At 37.3% G+C, this 25,419-nt stretch overlaps 2 protein-coding genes, 1 long non-coding RNA gene and 2 other non-coding genes across 5 annotated transcripts; all 5 read right to left on the reverse strand.

Moving 5' to 3' along the window:
• Positions 1-1,553: 1,553 nt before the first annotated feature.
• On the reverse strand, positions 1,554-2,093 carry LOC141587550 (uncharacterized). The gene has a single exon (XM_074409025.1). The coding sequence runs from the start codon at positions 2,091-2,093 to the stop codon at positions 1,554-1,556; it is 540 nt and encodes a 179-aa protein (XP_074265126.1).
• A 1,193-nt stretch (positions 2,094-3,286) lies between these two features.
• Positions 3,287-3,787, reverse strand: LOC141587551 (uncharacterized). The gene has a single exon (XM_074409026.1). It carries the CDS (start codon positions 3,785-3,787, stop codon positions 3,287-3,289), a length of 501 nt encoding a protein of 166 aa, XP_074265127.1.
• Positions 3,788-11,733: 7,946 nt separating this feature from the next.
• LOC141589011 (small nucleolar RNA Z279/snoR105/snoR108) lies at positions 11,734-11,833 on the reverse strand. Its single transcript, XR_012519972.1, has one exon. It is a non-coding gene; the product is annotated as a small nucleolar RNA Z279/snoR105/snoR108 (small nucleolar RNA).
• Positions 11,834-14,614: 2,781 nt separating this feature from the next.
• On the reverse strand, positions 14,615-15,097 carry LOC141658607 (uncharacterized). Its single transcript, XR_012549308.1, has 2 exons — positions 15,024-15,097; positions 14,615-14,938 (listed from the first exon to the last, which is right to left on the reverse strand). It is a non-coding gene; the product is annotated as an uncharacterized LOC141658607 (long non-coding RNA).
• Positions 15,098-25,002: 9,905 nt separating this feature from the next.
• On the reverse strand, positions 25,003-25,102 carry LOC141589020 (small nucleolar RNA Z279/snoR105/snoR108). The gene has a single exon (XR_012519979.1). It is a non-coding gene; the product is annotated as a small nucleolar RNA Z279/snoR105/snoR108 (small nucleolar RNA).
• Between the last annotated feature and the right edge of the window lie 317 nt (positions 25,103-25,419).

The raw sequence follows: 25,419 nt of genomic DNA on the forward strand, positions 1-25,419 counted from the left end.
ATCTTTTCCGTCATTGTTTCTAAACACTTTTCAAAACCTAATTTACTGTCAAAGAGAGAAAGCAAGTACATTCATCATCTTAATCGCATTGTTAGCAAATCCCGGAGTTTGGAAGGTCGGTTTTCATCGTTTGTTATACCGTTGAGATCCTTGCGTCAAGGGTAAGATCTATGTACCTTTTTTGTTGTCTTTCCTTTAAGTTGGTTAAACCCTAATCTAGGGATTTGGGGGTTTTTGAGTAGTTTGTGATTTGGTAGCATTTGTATGTTGTATGATAGGAGGAGGTTTCGTAGAAGAAGCTTTTGATACAATCTTTGTGAGAGACCGTCTGATAGTTGTGCTTTCCAGGTAGGATTTCCTACTCAGTATTAGTCCCATAATGGGATGATTGTTGATGTGTTGAGATTGATTGTTTAATATCGTAATTGTTTTATGACGGCTGTGATTGTGATTGTGATTGTGATTGTTTGTCTCTGGTTCTCGAGATGCGTTCTCGGCTGAGTGGAGTCACTTGCGGGAGTGGCTTCACGCCCTAGTTTCGCCTCCTGTGGAACCCGCCACAGGAGGGATGTGCACATTAATGGACAGGGTTATCGCTCGGTATGATGAGCGGGGCTTAGGTGGGAACGGCTGCGGTCCCCCATTGGCAGGGCTGGTCCAGTGGACAGTCGGTGATTGAGATTGTTGGGATTGGTGTGGATGTGTGCGTGTGTGTGACGGTTAAGCTGTCTGTTTATCTTATTGTTGATATATTGAGTTGTGTGATTAATCGACCGGTTGTTGTTTTGTAAAACCTGCGGTGATCCATTCGGGGATGGTGAGCGATGATGAATTGAGCGAGTTTGAGTTGAATCGGGATAGCTGGGATGTGCCACCGTCGACGATAGAAGTCTTCCATTTGTAGCTTTACTAGTTTTATAACATTTCAGTTAACTCAGTAGACAGTTGGTTTTGAGAACATGTATCGTATTTTCGGATTTGGTTTCAGTTGTACTTTTCACTAAAGTTATATCATTTATGCTGTTTCGTTATTGTCTTATGAATATCATGCCTCGGGTAACCGAGATGGTAGCATCCTTATACCTGAGTGGTCCTGGTAAGGCACTTGGAGTATGGGGGTGTTACATCTCCTCACACCACCTATACCCTTTCGGCTCAATCAAGTCTGCGACCACCATATTCTCTAACCCCATACCACACGGTGAAATAACCCTACCCGTTTGAGTCCCCGGTATCCAAGCATGATCCCACACCCGTGTGTCTCGCCCATCTCCAATACATCTCCTCAAACCCCGCTCCAAAACAGTTCTCGCCTCAACAAAGTTCCTCCAAGTATAGCTCGGGTTGTGCCCTATTGTCGCGGTCATAAATTCAGCATTTGGGTAGTACTTTGCCTTCATACTACAAACCCATAAACTGTCCGGGTGAGCCACCAAGCGCCAAGCTTGGTTTCCGAGTAACGCAAGATTAAACATGCTAAAGTCCCTAAACCCCAGGCCACCTTCTCCCTTAGGACGACACAACTTAGTCCAGGATAACCACGACATTCCCCTTCATCCTTCCTCATGCCCCCACCAAAACTGACTAATCAACGATCGAAGCTCATTACAAAAGTTCGCCGGAATTTTAAAAACACTCATCACATAGGTTGGGAGTGAATTGGCAACTGCCTTTATAAGAACCTCCATACCCGCCTTAGACAATATTTTCCGCCGCCTATCATTTACCCTTTTGCTTAGCTTATCACGAAGAATACCAGTGATGGCTTTTTTAGACCTGCGAATAACCGTAGGCAAGCCCAGATATCTTGCTTGCTCCTCCACTTCTGTAACCCCTAATCGACTAGCCAAAGTGTGTCTATTGGCCCGTGGTACACCCTTACTAAACGACACAGTAGTTTTATCCAAACTTACCATCTGACTCGACGCCGCCTCATATCGCCTCAAAATATGATTAATCTCATCAGCTTCTTCAACCTTAGCCCGAACAAAGAAGATACTATCATCGGCAAATAGCAAATGAGAGACCGCGGGAGCACTTTGAGAAATCTGAATGCCATGAAGAGCCCCGTTTGCAACTGACCTGCTAAGCATATTCGAAAAATCTTCCGCACAAATAATAAATAACTACGGTGACAACGGATCCCCTTGTCGAAGACCTCTCCCCGGTCTAAACTCCTCAGACGGCTCACCATTGATAAGAACAAAAAACCGTACCGTAGCAACACACTCCATCACCCGCCTAATCCAACTCCCATCGAACCCCATCACGCCCAACACTCTCCTCAAAAACACCCACTCAACTCTATCGTAAGCCTTCGCCATATCCAATTTGATAGCCATATGCCCCTCAGCCTGCTGAGAATTTTTCATGTGATGAAACATTTCAAAAGCTATTAAAATATTATCTGATATCAGTCGTTCCGGCGTGAAGGCTCTTTGGTTCTCCGAAATAATCTCACCCAAGAAGACCTTCAAACGATTTGCCAAAACCTTGGAAACAATCTTGTCTACCACATTACACAAGCTAATCGGTCGAAAATCTTTCATTTTATCCGGCGCTTTCTTCTTTGGAATAAGAACTATATTTGTATTATTAAACTCCTCCATGCTCAGCTCACCACGCAAAATACCCAACACGGTCTCAATTACCCCCGGACCAATGATATGCCAAAAGGATTGGAAGAATAAGCCATTCATACAATCCGAACCCGAGGCCTTTAGCGGGTGCATTTGATTTAAAGCTTCAACAATTTACTCCGCACAATACTTTGCTCGCAGCCCCTATTCATACGGTTGGTGACCCTCCCCTTTAGCCCGTGGAGCACCACCTCGAAGTTCGATGGATCAGCAGACGTAAACAAGTCACGGAAAAAATTCACAGCTACACCTGAGACTGCCCCATCCCCTCGTCGCACTACACCCCCATCATCAATCAATTTCCCTACATAGTTTTTCCTCTTCCTCTCACCTGCCCTCACATGAAAGAACTTCGTGTTTCTATCCCCTTCTCTTAGCCACAGCGCCCTCGATCGTTGACGCCAATATTGTTCTTCCTGCTTCTCAAGATCAGCTAACTCCGCAACTATTTTCTTTCGCTTTCTCACCTCATCGACAGAACGGCCACCCCTATTAAGCCGATGCAGGCATTGTCGCTTCCTCGCCATAAAGTAATTGATCTTCCTTATACTAATCTTCTTCCAAGTTTGAAGTTCGCTAGCACAAGCCCAGATTGTCGCTTGCAGATCACCACGGCCCTTCTCCAAACCTCGCAAAACAGCTTCCTCTCATCCCTCCTCTCCAACCCAAATTTGTTCAAATTTGAACCTCCTCTTCACCGTATGACAAGCCTCTCTTCTGTCAAACACAAGCTTAATCGGGGCATGGTCGGACCATTCCCGGTCAAGATTAATCAGCTTTGCATAAGGAAAAAGGTCTAACCACGCCTCAGTACTCATCGCTCGGTCAATCCTACTTTGTCTATTAGCATCACCACTTTGGCCATTATCAAAACTAAACATGTACCCCTCCCACCCAACATCCTTTAGCCCACACTCATCAACCGCTGCTTGAAAATTATTCATCTGCCACTGTGCACGACTCCCCCCCTTCATCTCAGTCGAATAAAGAATCTCATTAAAGTCACCGATACAGAGCCAAGGAAGTGTCGACTGTTTCTCAAGGACTTTAAGCAGCTCCCAAGATAAATGACGGTCAGCAACCGTCGGCCATCCATAGAAACCCGTAACTCTCCACTCCTTGTCCTCTTCGTGGACTAAGAAATCCATATGATGTAAGGACATGGACCGTAAGGTACAATTGATCTCCTTCCTCCATAGAAACGCGAGACCACCCGACCGCCCTATACTATCCACTTCAATTCCATAATATATTTTTTGAACAAATATATTTTTGTAAATATTAAAACCAAAGGCTTACCTCGTAAATGCAAAACATCATATATAAAGAAATGGAGGGTGTAATTTATATATATTCAATTAAAATCAAACTCTTTAACTAAATCTTTTTTCTAAATAATATTTTACACCAAAACAATTTATCTTCATCGTAATTACATTTCTTCATCACTGAAATATGTTATTCATTAACCTCGTTTTTCATCTACCGAATTTTTCATCTGCAAGCCAACAAAAGCGACAAAGATTTAATAGGACCTGAAAAAAGTCGATCAGGGCGGATCAATTGTCGACATACTTGACAGCTTACCCACACAGCCACAACCTCTAATGAATTTAAGTCTCTTTTATACGAGTATGTAGTCATTTGTGCGCATCTATAAACTTGATCATATTCATGGTTCACACATGGAAAGATCAGATGGTCTTCATTGCTATGATGAACTGTTTCAATATTGCTACAAATATGGCGTTATTCCCTCATTGAACTTTTATGGTTATAGTGAATTTGTAACTAATTAATTATTTAACTTTTCCTAAATTGCCCTTTTCTTGCAATTTATGGACTATACAACTAGTTGTATATGTTGTACGGTGTAGAATCTGATCTTTGTGATAAATTATCCGAACTTTATATTAAAGAATATGAGTTTTATTAGAAATGTTAGAAATTTTTGCCTTGAATTTGTGTCGAAGACGGACTAAGCTAAGAAGAATAAAACAAGCCTCGTAGGTTGGAAATAAAAGCAAGTCGCACGTATTGCGGGTGAGTGGTGTCAATTTGGTGCACTATTGTTACGTGTGACTTAGCCTTTATAATTGGATGTTTCCTAGTTTTTTTAGTCTTTGACTATTTGACTAAGGTTTTGGTTTCCTAGTTTATTACGTAGGTTTTCTTAGTTATTAGGAAATTATTAATTATATATTTTCTGTGTATTTGTTTCCTAATTAGACTAGATCTCTTATTTAGGGTGGAATAAATTTATATAAAGACCCTTGTATTAGTCTAGGTTAATCAAGGAGGTGGAGATAGTATTTGAGAGCACAATCTTATGAGAGTCGATTTGTGAGGTTCCCTCCGGGAGGAACCTTCAGTTTGTTCCGGGCTCAAGTAGATTGGCGTTCGTCTGAATTTGGTGATCGAAGGAGTCCGTTCGGATCTTGGTCGCCACAAGATCGTTTGTCCTTCATCTCATTTAGGTAGTCTCTTTTGTTCTTTTGAGATTACTATTTTGTTGGTAGAATATGGTATACTTTAGGCTCATATTGAGCGCGTGTATACCGGTCTGCTGTTGTACTATTATCTCCACAATAGTGAATTTTTCTCTCCTTCAGGGTGGACGTAGCCAGTTATTTTACTGGTGAACCACGTATATCTGTGTGTCTCTTTATTTATTATTCGCTATTATTTGTTCTTATCGCCCTAATCAACTAACTATTGGTTAACGGGACGCCTCCGTTACAACAATTGGCATCAGAGCTAGAGTTCTGATTTGGGATCTGCTTCCGCTGTAATTGTCCTTTAGGCGTTAATTTGGGTTTGTTGACATATGGGTGGAAAGATTTTGGGAGCGAATATTTTGAAATTTGACATACTTTTGGGTTAAGTGAGTTTGTGTAAGGATGGTAGTGTTGACGGTAAGGTGGAGTTTACTACTATACAGGTCAAGCTAATGGATCCTCAAGACAAATTTACATCTGTTTTTGCGTCTCAGTGAGGCGGTATGGGCTCTAGGTGGAGCTATTTGAGTTCTTGAAAAAGAGTCGTTGGGATCTCGTAAGGGGTCATCTGAAACTTCGACGGGAGTTTGTTCTGTGGAGCTTTTGGGTTGGACTTAGTAGTCTAACAATTTGCATCTTTGATGGAGGTGATTTGTGCTCGCATAGAATGTTGTTTTTGGTTTCGACTTGGGTATTTGTTGCCTTGGTGTAGGCATGTTTGTGGTGTTCGCAACACTCTTTTATACCAGGTGAAACATCTGTTTTGATCATGGCGTTTGTGTCCTTATATGGGCAATTTGGTACGACGGTACATTTGGCCATGAAGTTTGGAGGAGATTTTGTTCTGGAATCTAGTGTGTGTGGTTTTTGGTACACCGTTCCATCATTAGTGACGTTTGGTATCTCATATATTTGTGTTGGCGTTTAGTAGCTTTTGTCCTTTTCGGAGTTTGCTACGTTTGGCCTTCCTATTGGTATGAAGATATATGGTACTTGGTACGTTTGGTAGTTGCAGCTTGCTACATTTGGTACTTCGTATATTTGGTCATGTTTGTTGCACACTTGGTTCGTTTGTCCATTTTCTGTGTTGTGTTCAAGTCAGAGTGGAGACTACCGGGACAGGTAGTGACTTGAGGATCGACTCTATTGAAGCTGGTTTGGGTTTGGTTCTTCTTGTTTGGGTTTTTGTTTGGGTAATTCAAGTCAAGGTGGAGATTGTTAGAAATTTTTGCCTTGAATTTGTGTCGAAGACGGACTAAGCTAAGAAGAATAAAACAAGCCTCGTAGGTTGGAAATAAAAGCAAGTCGCACGTATTGCGGGTGAGTGGTGTCAATTTGGTGCACTATTGTTACGTGTGACTTAGCCTTTATAACATAAATACTACTATACAACCAGTTGTATAATAAGCATTGTACAACCATATACATTAATCCGAGCTTATGTGTAATTTTTCTGAGTTTTATAAGAGTATTTTTTTTATGTTTAAGTGTGTGAGTTCAAAAACTTTACAGCATAACTCAGATTCTTTTAAACAAAACTCGAAAACTTTAATACACAGCTCGAATTCTACACCGTACAACTGCATACAACTGGTTGTATAATCTACTAATTGGCCTTTATAATTGGATGTTTCCTAGTTTTTTTAGTCTTTGACTATTTGACTAAGGTTTTGGTTTCCTAGTTTATTACGTAGGTTTTCTTAGTTATTAGGAAATTATTAATTATATATTTTCTGTGTATTTGTTTCCTAATTAGACTAGATCTCTTATTTAGGGTGGAATAAATTTATATAAAGACCCTTGTATTAGTCTAGGTTAATCAAGGAGGTGGAGATAGTATTTGAGAGCACAATCTTATGAGAGTCGATTTGTGAGGTTCCCTCCGGGAGGAACCTTCAGTTTGTTCCGGGCTCAAGTAGATTGGCGTTCGTCTGAATTTGGTGATCGAAGGAGTCCGTTCGGATCTTGGTCGCCACAAGATCGTTTGTCCTTCATCTCATTTAGGTAGTCTCTTTTGTTCTTTTGAGATTACTATTTTGTTGGTAGAATATGGTATACTTTAGGCTCATATTGAGCGCGTGTATACCGGTCTGCTGTTGTACTATTATCTCCACAATAGTGAATTTTTCTCTCCTTCAGGGTGGACGTAGCCAGTTATTTTACTGGTGAACCACGTATATCTGTGTGTCTCTTTATTTATTATTCGCTATTATTTGTTCTTATCGCCCTAATCAACTAACTATTGGTTAACGGGACGCCTCCGTTACAACAAGAAAGTATTGAGCTCATCCATTTACACATTAAAAACATGAACTTTGAATTAGCTCAGAAAGAATACATATAAGCTCGGATAAGTCGGATTCTTATACCTTGGTTGTACAATGCTTATGGTATAACTGGATGTATAATTATATTTGTGCTTTTCTTGTAATTAATTTGAAATTCAAAATTCAAGGAAGAAAAGTGAGAATACGAAGGAAAATTACTATTATGCCCCGGGTGGCGCTCACTTTAAGCATCATCCGATGACGCCATCTCATTATTCTTTTTTTTTCCTTTTTTTTTTGTAAGAAACAAATCCTGCAAGTGAGCCGTGCAAAATCCAAATTACATTTAAATACTTTTATTTCGTTCAGTCAAGTTGTTTTATTTTCTTCAAATACCCACGCATATCTTTGTTGCATGTAGGGATGGCAGTGGGTCGGGGACCCGACCCAGACCCTTAGGGTCGGACCCTAATGGGGCGGATATGGGTCTCATTTTTTCAAACCCAACGAGCATGGGTCGGGTATAGGTCTTCAAGAAATATATCGGGTCCGGGTATGGGTCTGAGTTACGAGACCCAGACCCGACCCTTGGACCCTTAAAAAAAAAAAGTTGAAAGTCTTAAACGTACACACATACACCGATACACACCCATTGCCATTTTGCATAAACAAACTAAGTCTATTATTAAAATAACTAAAATCCCTAGACCACCACATTCACTTATTCTACTATTCTTTCCCCAAATTACTATACTCTCAATCAAACGCATACCCTACATGCTTTGATGAAAATGACGAAAATGTCATGTTCAACCAAGAATGAAAAAAAGAAGCAAGGAGAAGACAAGGGTGACAGAGAGATTCTTGTTGAAGAGGAGCTTATTACATCAAAGTTACTTATTGTTTGTCCATTCTTTTAATTTTGCACTTTAATTAGGTTTAGATTTTGTATGAATATGAGTGAAATTGTCAGAATTAAGTATGAAATTGGGGCGATTTGGAAAATTTGATAAATTAGGGTTTGTTAGATTTGGAAATTGGGGATTTTATCTGAAGTATTTGTTAGTGTATTTGTTGAAGATTGGGCCCGCGGGTAGACCCGGACCCGACCCAAACCCATCGGGTCTGGGTATGGGTCTGCTGATTTTGGACCCTAGCGGGTCTGGGTCGGGTATGGGTCTGAGGTTGGCATTCCGGGTCCGGGTTTGGGTGGACCCAACCCAGACCCGACTCATTGTCATCCCTAGTTGCATGTTTAGGAATTCTTAATTCATAATTACTTGAATAAAGCGTTCTTACATAAATTTATTAGCTCTACTTGTCGGATTGGAACGGGCGAAGTCGCTACAGGCCCGAAAATTGTTAGTACATATGGATAATTCTCCATGTGTCAATATTATTAAAGAAGATCAATCAATTGGTAAGTAACATTTTAAAATTCATCGTCAAAAGGTGTAAGGAGTTGATTCGTGAAGATCACTGGACGGTTAAGTTGGAGCATACTTATAGAGAAACCAACAGAGTAACGGATTTATTAGCTAATACAGGAGTGAACTCTAGTACTATTCCTACGCATTTAGATGTTTCTTTTAATGAGATGCGTCCTATCCTTCGGGAGGACATATTTGGAGTAGCTATTCCCCGTGTAATTGCGAACAATTAATTTTCGGGGCCTAGCCCCTCTTTCGTACCGGAAAAAAAAAAACATAAGTTTATTGTAAAACTGTGTCTTTTCATAGTTACTTTTGGATCTTTTCTTACACACTAATTATGTAAAACCGTCTTACACAAAAATAACAGTTCTTTGTTGCCAGTTTATCATCATGTAGCTCGCAAGGGTGAAGTCTAGTGGTTAAAACATGGGTGAAACTCACAATGGTCACTGGTTCAAGCCTCACCAAGAGTAATCTTGAAGGGGTAAAATGACATATGCCTTCTAGATTTCGAGCCTATCACCTCCCGAAAGGGGTGGTTGACCTAGTGTACATAGTTTGCAGGCTATCACGTAAATACGGAGATTCACCTAGTGAGTACCAAAAATAGCGGTTGTAAGTTCTCTCGTCATCCAAAAAATAAAATTATCATCATGCATGTAATTCATAATTAATTTTTTTATTTTTTTGAAAGATGTCCATAATTATCTTTGATAAATATCTGTTTTGTTAATGAAATCGGTTCCCTCGTTTTTCTTATGTGAAATACGTAAAAACTACATTAGGTGCTCAATGATTGAGGCCCTGTTTGGTAAACAGCGGATTAATTTTAGCATAAGTAGATTGCAAAAGCAGATTATAAATGACAGATTTTATCAGAAGGTTTGACTAGCATATTATAATTAGCAGAATTAATTTTAGTGTTTGGTAATTGGCAGATTACGATTAGTAGATTGTTAGTTTTCTTTGTAAAATGGAGAAAATTTTCCTTTTTTACAATATGCTAACCAATATGCTAGGTAAGCAACATATTGTAAAACAGTATATTAACCCCAAATATGTTCTTTCAATATGCTGTTTACCAAACACTAAAATTAGCATATTGATTGATTAAACATGCTAAAACCCTTAAATATGCTAAAAATTGGCAAATATGTCATTTAACAAACAGCACCTCATCAGTTTCATTTGGAACATTGAGAAACAAGTGTAATCAATACAATTCTTGGTGCTGCAAAATCAGTTTCTTTAAATTTACTACATGAGCGCGACTTTAATTAACAAAAGGGGAAAAAATAGTCCATTCTTAGGGCTCGCTTGTAATGGGAGTACTTATTAAGGGAGTAATAGAGGCTAAAATAAGAAGAAATGGAAGGATCGTATATAATAGAGGCAAAATCAGTTTCTTTAAATTTACGTCTCTAATCTAAGACTGAAATGAAGTATCCCTCTCTTATTAAATTAGGCTCACTTAATTATCTTTTTAATGTATTTCAATTTTTTTGGTAAAAAATAAGCGACACAAGTTACTGAGAACCACTTTATTTAACCATATATAATGAGAACAAAAATTAGTTCAAGTGTTAAGAACTCTCTTACTCCAGCCATTGTTAACTTTGACACAACATTATTACGACTAAGATGATCGACTCTTCAGGAACATATGCAAATTTTCCAATAGTTGCTGCTCACTCTTCAGGAAAGCTGTCGTGTTTTCTTTAGTTTTAGAGAAACTTATACACGTTTATGCATCTAATGTCCCATATTAGAAGATTTAATTTTTAATCATTGATTTATAACACAGTTAATTATTAAGTTGACACCCATCTACAATAGGTGGGTAGCATTACAACTCAAAGACATCACTATGACTTTCTTAGACAAATTAAAGTCTAGCCATTCGTCAAGGGTGGACTAGTTTTTTCCTTTTTTTTTAAAGCCAAATCGAACTTGCTCCATAGTTTATGTAGAGAATAATCACCAAGACGGAGTAGTTACAAGCTGAAATTAGAGTTTTGCGTATGATGCTCTTAGTTTAGGCAAGCGTGAGTTACTTTCATATTGATGTAAAACAAAAGACTGTCTATCATCATAAAACACTCCTTGATCCCAAACTTAGTAAATGGAACTCAGTAAAATAAAGACCTACAAATAGAATTTCTACATTGTGGGTTTTTTTTGACATAAATGGATTATAATATTTCTGTGTTACTAAAAAGTCAATTGCAGAGTATTAGATGGGAACAAATGGTGGCGAAACCAATTAATATGCTAGATTGCCTATCGCCAGCAATTTTTAGTTTTCAATTACTCCCTCTGTTTTTTTTAATTGTCATTCTCACTTTTTGAGACACTCATTTCTTTCTTTAATATCTCTCAAAATATATGACTAAATATGTTGAAATATATACTCATATTAAAGCTCTATTCGTAAGGAATTTTTTATGGTGTAATTTTTATAATTTTCCGACTAATATATTTTTGTATAAATTGAATTTAAAGGTTCACCCCGTAAATTGAAAACGTCAATTATTTTAGAACGGAGGAAGTATTTTTCTTGTTACCTTCTTTCATTAATGTCACTCAAGAAACTTTCCGCGCCAACTAATGCACATAAATTTAAATAATCTATGGATTCTTATAACTTTCCGCCCCAACTACAAATCCCGGTACCCTCTAATGCACATAATAAATTTGAATAATCGATAAAAACAAAAAGACGAGAAATAAAGTTTGTTATCAATCTATATGTTTTAAGAAAAATATTTCAACTGATGGTGATCAGTCTGAACGTTTTCAAAACCTAAAATTTATGAAATTAAATAAAGAATTTTAAAATAGAATATGAAATGATTTTTCAATTTTTTTTCTTAAGTATAAGTTGTATGCAGAAATAGGGATCAGATGGTATAAACGAGGGTGCCCAATTGTCGTAACCAGGCGGGGCGGGCACCCAACTCGCATAAGAGCAAGTAAATGACCACTCTTCATATCCCATTGTACTGCCTGAAGGATCATACTCCTTTAAAATTTCAGCCTTGGTTTATATATCACTTTGCTAATACTGCACCTCGACCGTTGGCCGATGTGGGATGGAATTTTTCGGCTTCCGCTTCCAAGTCACCTATTGCCCTTACGTCTAGTCGAACTATCCAAGACTGTTGAAATGATTTAGAAATAAAATTTTGGGGTAGCGAATTTTTTTAATATTGTTTTATATTTATGTTAAGGCTGTATATAAGAATTTTGGGGTAGCAAAAATCGATAATTTTAATCATTTCTTGAAATTTTGGGGTAGCGAGTGTTTCCCTTTGCTACTAGTTAGGTTCTCCTTTGATCAACGTCCCTTACTCAAAATTTTATAATAATTTGTATTGTGAATTTGTGATACCACATTACTACGAATAAGCTAGGGTTTGTAGTATGTAGTAGCAATGTTCATTGAATTATTGTACGCGAATTGTCCATTTCAATCCGAAAATTGAGGGTAAAGCTGTACGAGTGAGTCGGTTTCAGAGATAAGGAAACACCTAGAACATCCTCACGAAGGATAGAACGTAAACTATGAGGTTGAACGGATAAACCGACAGTTGATGGAGGCGAGAAGTAACTCCTTTTTGCTATGTTGTTCTTGTAAGTGGACCAACTAACAACCCCTTTTAGCCCTGCATGGTGGCGCAAACAAAAGAAATATAGAGACGCAATTAAAAATGAAAGACGAGTTACTTTAACTTTAAATGAAAATGTCACAATCTAGTAAATTTGTCCGAATATAAAAACGTTGCAAATTGATTAACTGAAGTAAAGCACTCTACATATGATAGAAAATATGGAATTTTTTTGGCAAAGTAGGGTTATTTGACAAACTAATTGGGATTGTTTTCAAACTATTTGGGACCAATGGATTCACGTCAGCACTTAATTTTTTTTCCTGTTTTTCAAACAAAACCGCTAAAAAAACTAACGACTTTATTTTTTTTTTTAATAAAGTACCAACACCGCTAATAAGATCAGCGACTTCTATAAAAAAAACTCCAAAAAGCCATAGCAAAGAGAAGTACAACAGCTTTTTGTAAGCATTAAAGAGCATTAAAGTGTGAAAGTCGTGGGTTACCTTAGCGGCTTTCATGCATGCTTTTGCTAAAATTGCAATTTATTTATATGTTTTAAAAACAGGGTAAAGCCGCTAGTCTTCTTAGCGGTTTTGTCTAAAAAACAGGAAAAAAAATAAAGTGCTGGCGTAGACCCATTGAGCCCAAATAATTTGAAACCAACCCCAAAACACTAATTAGTTTGTCAAATAACTCTACTTTGCCAAAAAATTCGAAAATATGGGTCAAAATCACAATTATAAAAACAAGAATCCCCTATTTACTAAATGAATAGGCATTCTCACAAATTTTCCCTCCAAAAAGCATCTTTCTAAATAAGGTAACTAATAACAATTATATATATATTAACTAAGTAAGGTAACTAATAATTATAATAATTTATTTCATTAACTTATTATCTTTTCATTAAAATTAATCTTTTCATCAAATAGTATCTTTTTAACTAAACTCTAATTTATAATCTTTTAATTAAAACATTTTAATAAAAAAAGTGTACCAAACTATGATTTACTAAATATTTTACTAATTCTATTATTTGAGAAAGACTTGACTCATACTATGTATAAACAAAATTATAAACCGTTTTAATTACTTCCGAGATAAAAAATTGAGAAAATTTATAAATTGGAATCATTAGCTTTTCGATATAAAAAAATATTATTTACAAAATTATATTTCAACATGCTTCTCAATTTTCTTTATTATTTCAGTTTCAACTTTTTATTTGTTAAAGCAAAATGCAATGATGAAAAAATGAACAACTAATGAGATACCACTATTATATATCTAATTTAACAGAAATAAAAAAAACTTATAAGCCGTGCATTTTTAATGCACGGGGTCTAACCTAGTAATAACAATACAAGAATAATAGATAAGTGTGTGTTTGGCCTAGTTTGTAAAAGTGCTTTTGGGCTCAAAAATACTTTTTGGCCAAATACATCGTTTTCTAAAAGTTAAAAAAAAAATCTCAAAAGCTAAAAATCCATATTTTTGCCCATAGAAATAGAAGCAGCTATTTGTTGTTTCTGTTTTTGAAAAACACTTTTGAAAAATTAAACTTGAAAAACAAATACTCATTTTTTAGAATCGAGCCCAAACATGCTCTAAGTGTTTAATAGAACAATAAGATAACGAGTATAATAAAAACGGTAAACAATAAATTATATAAATAATGTAAAAGAGATAGTTTAGAAGATGTGGCCTGGGTCGAAGCAGGCTAGGCGCTTTTTCTAAGAGAGAGATAACGCTTCTACTGCACTTTTTACCAAAATAATGCGTTCCTCTCTCAAGATACGACAACCCGTTGAACTCCTTCGGTAGCAGTAAGAGGAATCCCCGAGCCGACGATCACTTGATGCTCATTAATTAGTATTATCTTTGACTGAAAAGCGCTTTTTATCCAATATGCATGCGTATATCCACTGCTATCTACTCCCTCCATTCAACTCCACTTTGCAACTATGGATTTTGCACAAATATTAAGGGTGTTATTAAACAATGATAAAAGTACAACTCTAAAAGTAGATGTGCTTTATTAGGGGGAAAATCAAGTAATGTTAAGCATTTGTTTAGTGTGCTAACACTCCCTCCAAACTGTACTTGTTGATTAGAATTCCCTCCAAAATTTTAGAGGAGTTTAAAACCCCACCATTTCCCTCCAAAAAGCATCAAATCAGCAACTTGAGTTGCTCCTTTACATAACCTGAATCAGTTCTACTCTTACACATTTCTTGAGCCAACAAATTTACACTTTACTTCCTCTAAAAAAATTACAGATTTCAGTCCCAAGTTTTACAGTTTTCAGTAAAAAAAATTACACAAACATTTCTTACAATGCCGGGCAAGTGTCTTACAGAAGATGCTAGGCAAGAAGTGGCCATTTACATGCTCCAGCAGTAAGAAGAAGGGAAACTCAGTCGTGGTGCATTCAAGGAGGCAGCTGTGCGGTTTGGAATCAAGGAAAGAACAATCTCTGATATTTGGAAGCTTGCAAAAACACCAAGAATAGTTGGTTAAAAGTTAGATGTGAGAAGCAAAAGAATTGGCAACAAAAATAGAAAACGTATACTACCTGACCTAGAGCAAATAAAAGCACTAGAATAGGAAAAAAGAGACACCATGGTAAGGGTCTCAGAAAACACTGGATCGGAGTTTCAGTGGGAACAGACTACTCATAGATTTGTGCAGGTTTACTGAAACCACACTCAAGCCCACTACATCCTCAACTCACTGATGCAAATAAGGTCCATAGAATGAAGCATGCTTTGAAATGCTTACTAGTTGAACAAGCTGTGCAAGAAATTATAGATTTAAATGCAATGCCAATGACAAAGATCAAATTTGCAGAGATGAGCAATGTAATACACATGGATGAGAAGTGGTTTTACATTAGTTATGATGATCACAAGTTTTATGTGGTTGAAGGGGAAGAATTGCCATATAGGAGTTGTCAATCAAAGAGGTATATCACAAAAGTCATGTTTATGAGTGCAGTTAGTAGGCCAATTTATTCAGAAATTGGGGAATTACTCTTTGATGGAAAAATTGGCATGTTTCCTTTCATTAAACAACAACCAACAGAAAGGGCAAGTAGAAATAGACCAAGGGGAACATTGGAGACAAAGCCAATTGACTCAATCACAAAACAAGTTACAAGGCAATGCATTATTGAACAAGCGATTCCAGCAATCAAGAGTAAATGGCCTGAAGGAGCAAGTAAGCATATATATATTCATACAACAAGATAATGTTAGGCCTCATATAAAGAACAATGACCCAAAATTTATGGCTTTTGCAAACACATATGGGTTCAATATTGAGTTAGTTTTCCAACCTCCAAATTCACCAGATTTAAATGTCAATGACCTTGGTTTTTTTTAGGGCATTACAGTCCTTATAATAAAAAAAAGTAGCTAGGTCAGTTGACGAACTAGTCAATTCAGTTATGCAAGCATTTGTTGATTATGATGCATACAAACTCAACAAAGTTTTCCCCACACTTCAATGTGTTATGATTGAAATTATGAAAGCTACAGGTCATAATGACTTTGCAATCCCACACATGTCAAAGGATCATCTTGCTACCCTTGGCTTATTACCAAAAAATCTGGAGGTTAATGAAGACCTTGTAAAGGATTGCATTGGGTATTTACAAGGAATAGGTCAAACTGAAGGGTTAGAGTACTTGATGGGTGAATTAGGTTTTAATGTTGGAGCAAACCAGTAATTTAGAACATCTAAGTACTTAATAAGGATGACTACTGTTTTTGAGATTTGTTTAGAGAATAAACATTTCAATTGTAAGAAATGTTTAACTTTTAATCAAATTAAGAACTTTGTAATGCACAACAATGTATGAAGCTCAGTTCAGTTTAATGTTAACAGTTCAGTTCAGTAAGGTATGTTTAAAATTCAGTTTAGTTTAAAGGAATGTCAAATGTACAGCAACTCTCAGGCTTAAATTGGCCTCATCATTGAGTTGTGTGAACTCTTAAGCCTTCCTACACAGAAACATAATTGAAGGTAGACCACACTAACTCTATGAATTAACAGTAATAATTCTAGCAACTGTATACATATCAAACTCATTACTGTCATTTTTTAATGGTTAGCACACACACCCATTCAATTGTTAGACATGTGGTGGCTTACAGAGTTAATCTTATGGCCAATAACAGCTACAATTGATAAAAGCTTTCAAATTTAAAGTGCTCTCAAACCAGTAAGGAATAATCATCACTGAGCCACCTCTAGGTCCAAAATGAACTTCACTGAGGCATACAACCAACAGCACTCATTATAATTACATTAACTCTCAGGCCTATTTGGCCTCATCGTTGAGTTATGTAAGGTAGTAATGCCTCCTACACACACACACCCAATGAAGGTAGACCACACTATGTCCATATCCATTAAACAACAGCAACGACCAAGGAAACAACCAACACAACTCTTTAACTATTAAAGATAATGATGTGTCCATTTTATATATAGTTTAGCTCGATTTATTTGACTATTGCGCTGTATTTAGTGTTTTTGTGAGCTAATATTGCGTTTTAGGTGTATTGCTCGTATTTGTTACATTTTGTAGGGATCTAAGCGATCAGAAGCTTTTTCCAGCCATTTTAGCAAACATTGGAATTGCAAGGCTAAGTAGAGGCAAGCTTGATCATGGCATGACAATTTATAAGGAGTGTTGATTCAAGCAAAAATGACACTAACTTATGTTAATAGAAAAATGAAGAAATGAGTCCAAGTATAAAATCAAGTGTTAAAGCCCAAGTAGAGAAGATGCGAGAATTCCTTGGATGCTCATCTTAGGATGCTCTTTGGATGCTAATTGTGCAATTAACCGGGTGTTTAAGAAGGAGTTAAGGGCTAACATGAGATTCTCTTGACAATTACTCAAGAATTGAAGAAAAATTAAGAGTGTGCTTAGGATGCCATTTTGGATTCCTTTACAAATTTTACTCTCTTATTCTTATATAAAGGGTGTTGATCAACACACTTTACACACACCCTTACACACCATTTTTCTTAGTATTTTCTACACTACTTTCATGTACTTAGTTTAGTTCTTAGTTTAGACTAGATTAGATTTACTATAAACAATTTCCTTTAAGCATTTCAATTTATATTACAATTTCCATTTCAAGTTATATTCAAGTTATTTATTTTTGCATTGTTCTTCAATTCCATTTCCATTTTCATTTCAAGGTAATTCTATTCCTATTTTCATTATGTTTATCATTTCAATTGTCATTAGTTTAGTTTACAATTACATTATGCTAGAGTAGTCTACCTTGTCTAGGGAATGAAGGAAGTCATGCATAAAAAGTATTTTTTTTTACAGCAAGCAACGGATACCTTACATTACTTCCCAAGTTACAGTGTAAGATATTCGACTAGGTAGCACCAGAAACATGACCACCAAATCTAGTGCTACCAAGCCAAGGCTAAGGATTACATAAACATAAAAAACGACAACAACTAGAAAAGCATGAAGGGTATAATGATGATTGCAAGCGAAAGAGCCACGAGCCATAGAACGAGCTTCAAACACACGGAAGACCCCCAAATACCGCCGATACATACGAGCCGCAGAGCGACAATAGCAAGGTGTACTTACGAACTTGCGAAAAGATCGTAGAAAGACAATGGTGGAAGCAAGACGACGAAGTCCGCCCCTGATGGAGATAAAACTCCTACACCTTCGAGATTGAACCCTTTGATCGTAGGACCAACAGACCAAGAAGTACGACAAGCAATGCCCAACTCGACCACGAACCCAATGGGGCAGGACACCCAGGCTCAAAATCGAATGCAAAGAAACCAAAACCCTATTAGAGAGGAGAGCCATGACACTATAAGCCACCCCAAAGATTAAGGGACAGGACACCCAAAACCCAGTGGATTTTATTATTAACAACAAAAGCATATAAGAAAACAAGCGCATGATAAAAGAGTCAACAACCACCGAAGCCATCCAAACCAACGCCTCGACCAACCCACCTTAGTCCAACCCAAACTCATCTAAAAAACGACCCAACACCAACACTGACCCGCATCAGATAAGACCACAGCGAAATCATCACAACACCCAGGGCAGACAAAAAACAACCAGCGAACGCCAACGAAAAACAAAGACCAAACGGTGACCGAAGTACCCCAGACAAAACCGACAAAACACCAAAAAGGCTAACATGCGACCTCAACAGCCCTTCAAAGAAACAGAGACCTAAACCATGCAAAAGGAATCAAAGACACTAAACCGAGACCCGTTTCACCAAAAGACGCCTCCCAGGACCACCGTCAAACTACCAACAAGACACAAAAAAAAAGACAGACACAAAAGGAGAATGCAGAGGGACTGAAAGGTGGGGGGAATGGGGGGGATCACCAAAACAGACCCGAAACACACCCTTGACAAGGAGGCAACAGATGAGCCACACAGACTCATCGACCAACCCAGAAAACCAACAACCAGCCCAAGGGTGGGGGGAGTGGGGGGATCACCCCTGGGGTGGAGACGACAGCGACAGTGACATGACAAAGCGACGCAAGGGCGGGGACGACAGTGAACAAGACCCAACCAGACGGGACAACACGACTCAAAAACTGAAAGATCCAAACACCCACGGAGACCACCATACTGGTGGCAGGGGAAACCCCAGGGCCGGGGAACACACCCCGAAGCCGCAAGCAAGCCCGAAAACAGCAAGGAAAAGGAGAACGTCGGGGAGCAGACGGAACACCGGTCGCCACCACAGCAAACACCCAACCACACCCAATATCAGCCCCGGAACAAGAAGAGAACGATAAAAAGCTAAGGACACCAAGAGGCGCCGACGCGGGATCAGTGAAGGACGGAAGAACGACGATGAGATGAGCGATCGCCGGAGATGGGCCAAAGGAAGACCCCCATCTCCGGCGAGCGGGTGACGGCAGGTGGGAGGCGAGAGAGAGGATTGGAGGCGGCGGCGGTTCAAAGAAGTTTAGGGTTTTGTTTTTGGGGGTTTTTGAGAGAGAAAAGGGAGAGCTTTTTTAAGAGAGAGAATTACGTATCGTAGGTTGTAAACGGTGGTTGATTAAGTTTGTTAATTCGTTCTATAAGTCGAGAAGCACGGAATTGGATTAGACTAAGCATGTCTAGTAGGACGACCTAGTCATAAACGAGAGTTTTTCTAGGACCCGGTCTATGATTGACACTAATATCGAGAGGTGGGTGTCTCTAAGCCTAAACCATTAACGATTCATCAACTCCTATGTTTAATTTAAGCATTTACATAATTTGCATGTGTGACCCGACCTCCCTAGACTATTTCTTTATTATTACTGTTTTCCTCCATTATCCAACCAACCAATCATACGATAACTGACCTTGATAAAATTCACCTCATAACAACTAATTTACAACTCCCGTCTCTATGTGGATTCGACCCCTACGTACTACATTAATTTGTGTCTAGGATATTTATTTTTGTATAGGTGTGCGATAGCCTATCAGATAAAGTCATCATGGAGCTGTTAAACACATTGTTTTACATGATTACTGAAGTTAAAATGGATAAGTACACACACCTAAACATTGGTAGACCATGTGGTGGCAAAACTACTTCAATTAAATGGCCAATTACCTTAAATTATTTGAATTCAATAACAGTTATTGCTCTAAAACCATTTAGGTACATTCATCATTGTGCAAATGGACCTATGACAATTTCAATCATCTCTCAACTGAACCCAATAAACAACAGCCAATATAAAACACAAATTCAGTAATTAACCAACGACCAAATTCAACTACCCATCATCTGATAACTTTATCATGAAACGTTTAACCAGGAAAAAAAGCAACAGAGTACCCAACAATACCAGAGAACAATAACAGAGAAGATTACCACAGAACATTACCAACATTTACCAAAGAACAGAGAACATTTACCAACATTTACCAGAGAACATTTACCACCATTTGTCATGAAACAATCCCAATTAACCATAAAAAAACAGAAATTATTAAAGTTTGAGAATAAGAAATGGACCTCCCTATTTAGACGATTTTAATTGTTTTGCAATAAACCTCTCCTCATACTTTTTCATTCTGATTGAACTTGGCATCTCCGGTTCTGGTTCAAATTTTTCAGGCAAATTCAAAGCAGATCTACGAGCAACCTCAATTTCAGACGCCTTCTTTTGCTTTGCATTGAATCTTTCACAATACATTCTGAATTTGCGGGAGCTTTCTGATTCAGGCAGAGACTCAACTTCTTCAACCGGAGTAACCCCAGATGTACAACCAAACTCAATTCTTCGATGAATATCTGGAATGTCATCATATTCAGGATTATTAGGAACACAAAAATAAGGATCGTCAAACCGAGTTTCACAAACTTGAGTTCCCAAATCATCTGAAGTACCAAGTGAATACCAGTCAAGAACACATTGCAAACACTCATTAAAACAGTTTGCATGTGATCTCCCCATTTCAATCGTACAAGAACAACAATAAATTTGATGTTTGTGATAAAATAAAATAACAACAATCAGAAAATCAATAAGGATGAAGACGAAGATAGATTATAGAGAGTATGAGGAGGAAAGAATGTTAGGGTTTATGGGGAATTTCTGGAGAGTTTAGAGAGAGAGAGAGAGAGAGAGAGAGAGAGAGAGAGGGAGGGAGGGAGGGAGAGAGAGAGAGAGAGAGAGAGAGGTTGTTTGTGACTGCGGTGTGAGGAAATGAGGGAGTTAGGGTTGCTCTAGGGTTTTCTAGGAAGGATCTAGAAATGGGCATTGAAGTGGGTTGGTTGAGGGAATGAAGTCTAGAATAATTTTTAACGGATTTGGGAGTTTATTGGGTTAGAATTTGTTGGGGTCAAGGTTATTTTTTGGAGGGAAAGATTAGTGGATTGGGTTGGGTTAGGGAAAATAATTGGGTTAATAATTAGTTTAGGGTGGGTTTTGATGTAGTATTAGCGTGGGATAACAATGACACCTTTTGTAAATAAAGGGTTTCAATAAGGATAGAAAGGTCTTTTACGTATCCAAATAAGGAAATATGTAAAGTGGAGTTGAATGGACGGAAATGAAATACATGTAAAGTGGGAGTTGAATAGAGGGAGTATCAGTGGCGTATCTAGAAATTGGACAGAGAGGATGCGACCGAAAACTCAATAAATCATAAAATATCAAGATAATTGCATATCTTATTAAGATTCTTGTAAAGGAGTTAAAATTCAAACTGAGGTCAAATTGTAATGCACTATTAATAATAGAAAATTATCAAACTTAGTCTAGTGGTTAAGAATTAATTAAAATGGAGGTAGAGTGGACTATATTATAAGTTAAAAATACGAATTTCCCACCCCGATATTCTGAGGCGCATTTGACACAGGAAAAAAAAATTAATAATAGAATATTTTATATACTCTATCGTGATAAAAATTTGTATAAACCAATTCAAAAAATTTGTTGCCAAAAAGTATATTACTTAAATTTATTTTAAATGCAATCATACATTTTAACCAGATGAGTTTTTTTTATCAATATATATTTGTGATACATAAAAAGGATGTTTGAAAGAAAAAATTTAAAAATACAAACAAAACAACAAGTCTTGAAAAAATAACGCACAAAGGGGAACTAAACATAAGTGTGAAAAAGAATGAACAAAAAACATCACCGAAGATTCGAACTCTAGACCACAAAAATCAGAAGTAAGCACACAACCACTGGACTACATGAATGAAGCTGTTCTTTTACACACACTAATGCTAATATTTCAGAATAGGGGGGATGCAGATGCACCCACTGCACCCCCACTAACGACGCCATTGGGGAGTATATCACACGATATAACACATGTATTTATATATACGACCAAGATAAGGGGTGATCGTTTTTTTTTTTCGAAAGCAAAGTCAAAAGCCATTATTATGTTGCACAATTATAATGATATAATCTACAATCAAGACTAATCGATGCATTAATGACCATGGAATCATTTTCTTGAACGTTGCCAAAATGCAATCCCAACAATAAGTTTGTCCAAATACTTACTCGAATAAAACGTAAACAATAGTTCTGGATACAACTGTCAAAAAAAAAAAAAATAGTTCTGGATACACTTTAAACAACTAGAATAAATACCAACAAACTCAAAATATTCAATTCTTAAATCACAATATTTTCTAACAACATATATGATATACCTTAACTCACAACGCATTCGAATAACAAAATTTTCTTCAATGATTCACAGGCTGCATAAGCAGCGGACATAAACATTCTGATACCACAACCAATACATTATGCGATTTCAACATAAAGGAGCTCATTTTCAAAACATTGTTAGCTTTCGTATCATCGTTTACTTTATCTACTATAAACTTTGACGCAACATTATTACAAATATGCTTAATTTTTTACAATTCTTCCACCTGTTGATCGGAAAAGATTAAAAGATTTACGTTTTCTTCCACCTGTTGCTGCTCACTCTTCGGAAAGCTCCTGTTTTCTTTAGTACTAGAGAAACTTATATGACGAATATGCTTAGTTTTTTACACGTATATGCATCTTATGTCCCATATTAGAAGATTTACGTTTTAATCATTTATTTATAAGACAATTAATTATTTAATTAGCACCTATCTACCATAGATGGGTAGCATTACAACTCAAAGATATTTGATCATTTGCCATGACTTTCTTAGACAAGTTAAAGTCTAGCCACCTGTCAAGGGTGGACTAGTTTTTTACTTTTTTCTTATAGTTTAGGCAAGCGTGAGTTACTTTCATATTGATGTAAAACAAAAGACTTTCTCTCATACATGGCGCTAGACCTGGCAAACGGGTCAACCGGGTCGGGTTCGGGTCGGGCCAGTTTGGGTTGGGTCATTTCGGGTTTCTCAAATTTTCGGGTTAGTTCGGATCGGGTCAGTTCATTTCGGGTTACGGGTCTATTTCGGGTTTGTTGGTCGGGTGTGTTTCGGGTCAAGCGGGTCGGGTTAATTCGGTCGAGCCATTTTGGTCAAAGATTAAGAGAAGAGAGACATTTCAAGTCTATTAGAGTCAATTAAAGTTATATTTTGTCGGGTCAATTTCGGGTTGAGTGGTTTCGGATTGGTCATTTCGGGTCGGGTCTGTTACGGGTCCATGAAAGCTCGGGTCATTTTCGGGTCGGGTCGGGTCACTTCGGGCTTCGGGTGTCATTCGGGTTTAGCAATTCGGGTCGATTTCGGGTCTCGGGTCATCCTTTTCGGGTCGGGTCAATCGGGTCGGGTTGATTTTGCCAGGTCTACTGGCGCCAAGGGCGGGTTATTCTAGCTTGAGTGCATGACAATATATGGACTCATGTAATAAACTTAATTAGAGAACTTAATTTTGCTACACTGAAAACTGTTTTTCATTGTTCCAAATGAAACTCGGTTATCAAATAAACACTCCTTCATCCTAAACTTAGTAAATGAAACTCAGTAAAATAAAGACCTACAAATAGAATTTTTTCATTGTGGTTTTTTAACATAAAAGGATTATAATATTTCTGTGTTACTAAAAAGTCAATTGCAAAGTATTAGATGGGAACAAATGGTGGCGAAACCAATTAATAGGCTAGAACGCCTGGCAGAAATCGCCAGCAATTTTTAGTTTTCAATCATTTTTCTTGTTACCTTCTTTTATTAATGTCGCTCGTGAATCTTTCCACGCCAACTAATGCACATAAAAATCTATGGATTCTTATAGCTTTCCACCCCAACTACAAATCCCGGTACCCTCTAACTAGGTTGCACCAAAACGGACACGAACACGGATACGTGACACGGCATCCCATGAAATTTAGGACACGGGACACGACATTTAAATTTAATAAAATATATATTTTATCGTTATATATGTGTGATTTTATTTTTGAAAAAGTATTGAACATTAAATTTAAATAAGTGAAAGTAAAACTTACGTTAATTATAACTCATTCTTATTTCCAAAACCAAAACCAACTTATAATCAATCTATTTCGACATTTCATTACTAGTCTAAAGAACATCATTTTTCTCCAATTCAGCTTATTTTCCCACCAAATTCAACCATATAACAATTCTCGCAATTTACCTTAAATTCAACTTGATTCCGTTTGGAGGTGTGTCTAAATACCATGGACACGGCTCAAAATACCATGGACACGTGTCGTACACATGCCCAAATAAAAGACGAAAGTTAGACACGGCTTTACAAGTGTCTGACACGTTTTGACGTGTGTCCGACGAGTATCGTGTCTGACACGGGTGTCCGACACGGGAACGCTGATTAGAAGGAGTGTCCGTGCAACCTAGCCCTCTAATGCACATAAATTTGAATAATCGATAGACAAAAAGGAAGAGAAATGAAGTTTGTTATCGATCTGTATGTTTTAAGAAAAATATTTGAACTGATCGTGATCAGTCTGACCGTTTTCAAAACCTAAAATTTATGAAATTAAATAACGAATTTTAAAATAGAATATGAAATTATTTTTCAGTTTTTTTTTTTTGAAGTATAAGTTGTGTGCAAAAATAGGGATCAGATGGTATAAACGAGGGTGCCCAATAGTCGTAACCAGGCTGGGCGGACACCCAACTCGCATAAGAGCAAGTAAATGACCACTCCTCCTTTCCCATTGTACTGCCTGAAGGATCATACTTCATTAAAATTTCAGCCTTGGTTTTTATATCACTTTGCTAATACGGCACCTCGACCGTTGGCCGATGTGGGATGGAATTTTTCGGCTTCCGCTTCCAAGTCACCTATTGCCCTTACGTCTAGTCGAACTATCTAAGACTGTTGAAATGATGTATCCCTCTCTTATTAATTAGGCTTATGTAATTATCTTAATGTATTTCAATTTTTTGTAAAAAAATAAACAATACAAGTTACCGAGAACCACTTTGTATTAATCATATGTATAATGAGAACAAGAGTTTGCTGAAGTGGTA

This window comes from Silene latifolia, chromosome 6, assembly GCF_048544455.1.
Source record: "Silene latifolia isolate original U9 population chromosome 6, ASM4854445v1, whole genome shotgun sequence".
Taxonomy (NCBI): Eukaryota; Viridiplantae; Streptophyta; class Magnoliopsida; order Caryophyllales; family Caryophyllaceae; genus Silene; species Silene latifolia.

What these genes read in the sequence shown, in the direction of transcription:
- LOC141587551 (XM_074409026.1), bottom strand. Translation starts at nt 3,787, where the DNA reads ATGGATTTCTTAGTCCACGAAGAGGACAAGGAGTGGAGAGTTACGGGT.
- LOC141587550 (XM_074409025.1), bottom strand. Translation starts at nt 2,093, where the DNA reads ATGCTTAGCAGGTCAGTTGCAAACGGGGCTCTTCATGGCATTCAGATT.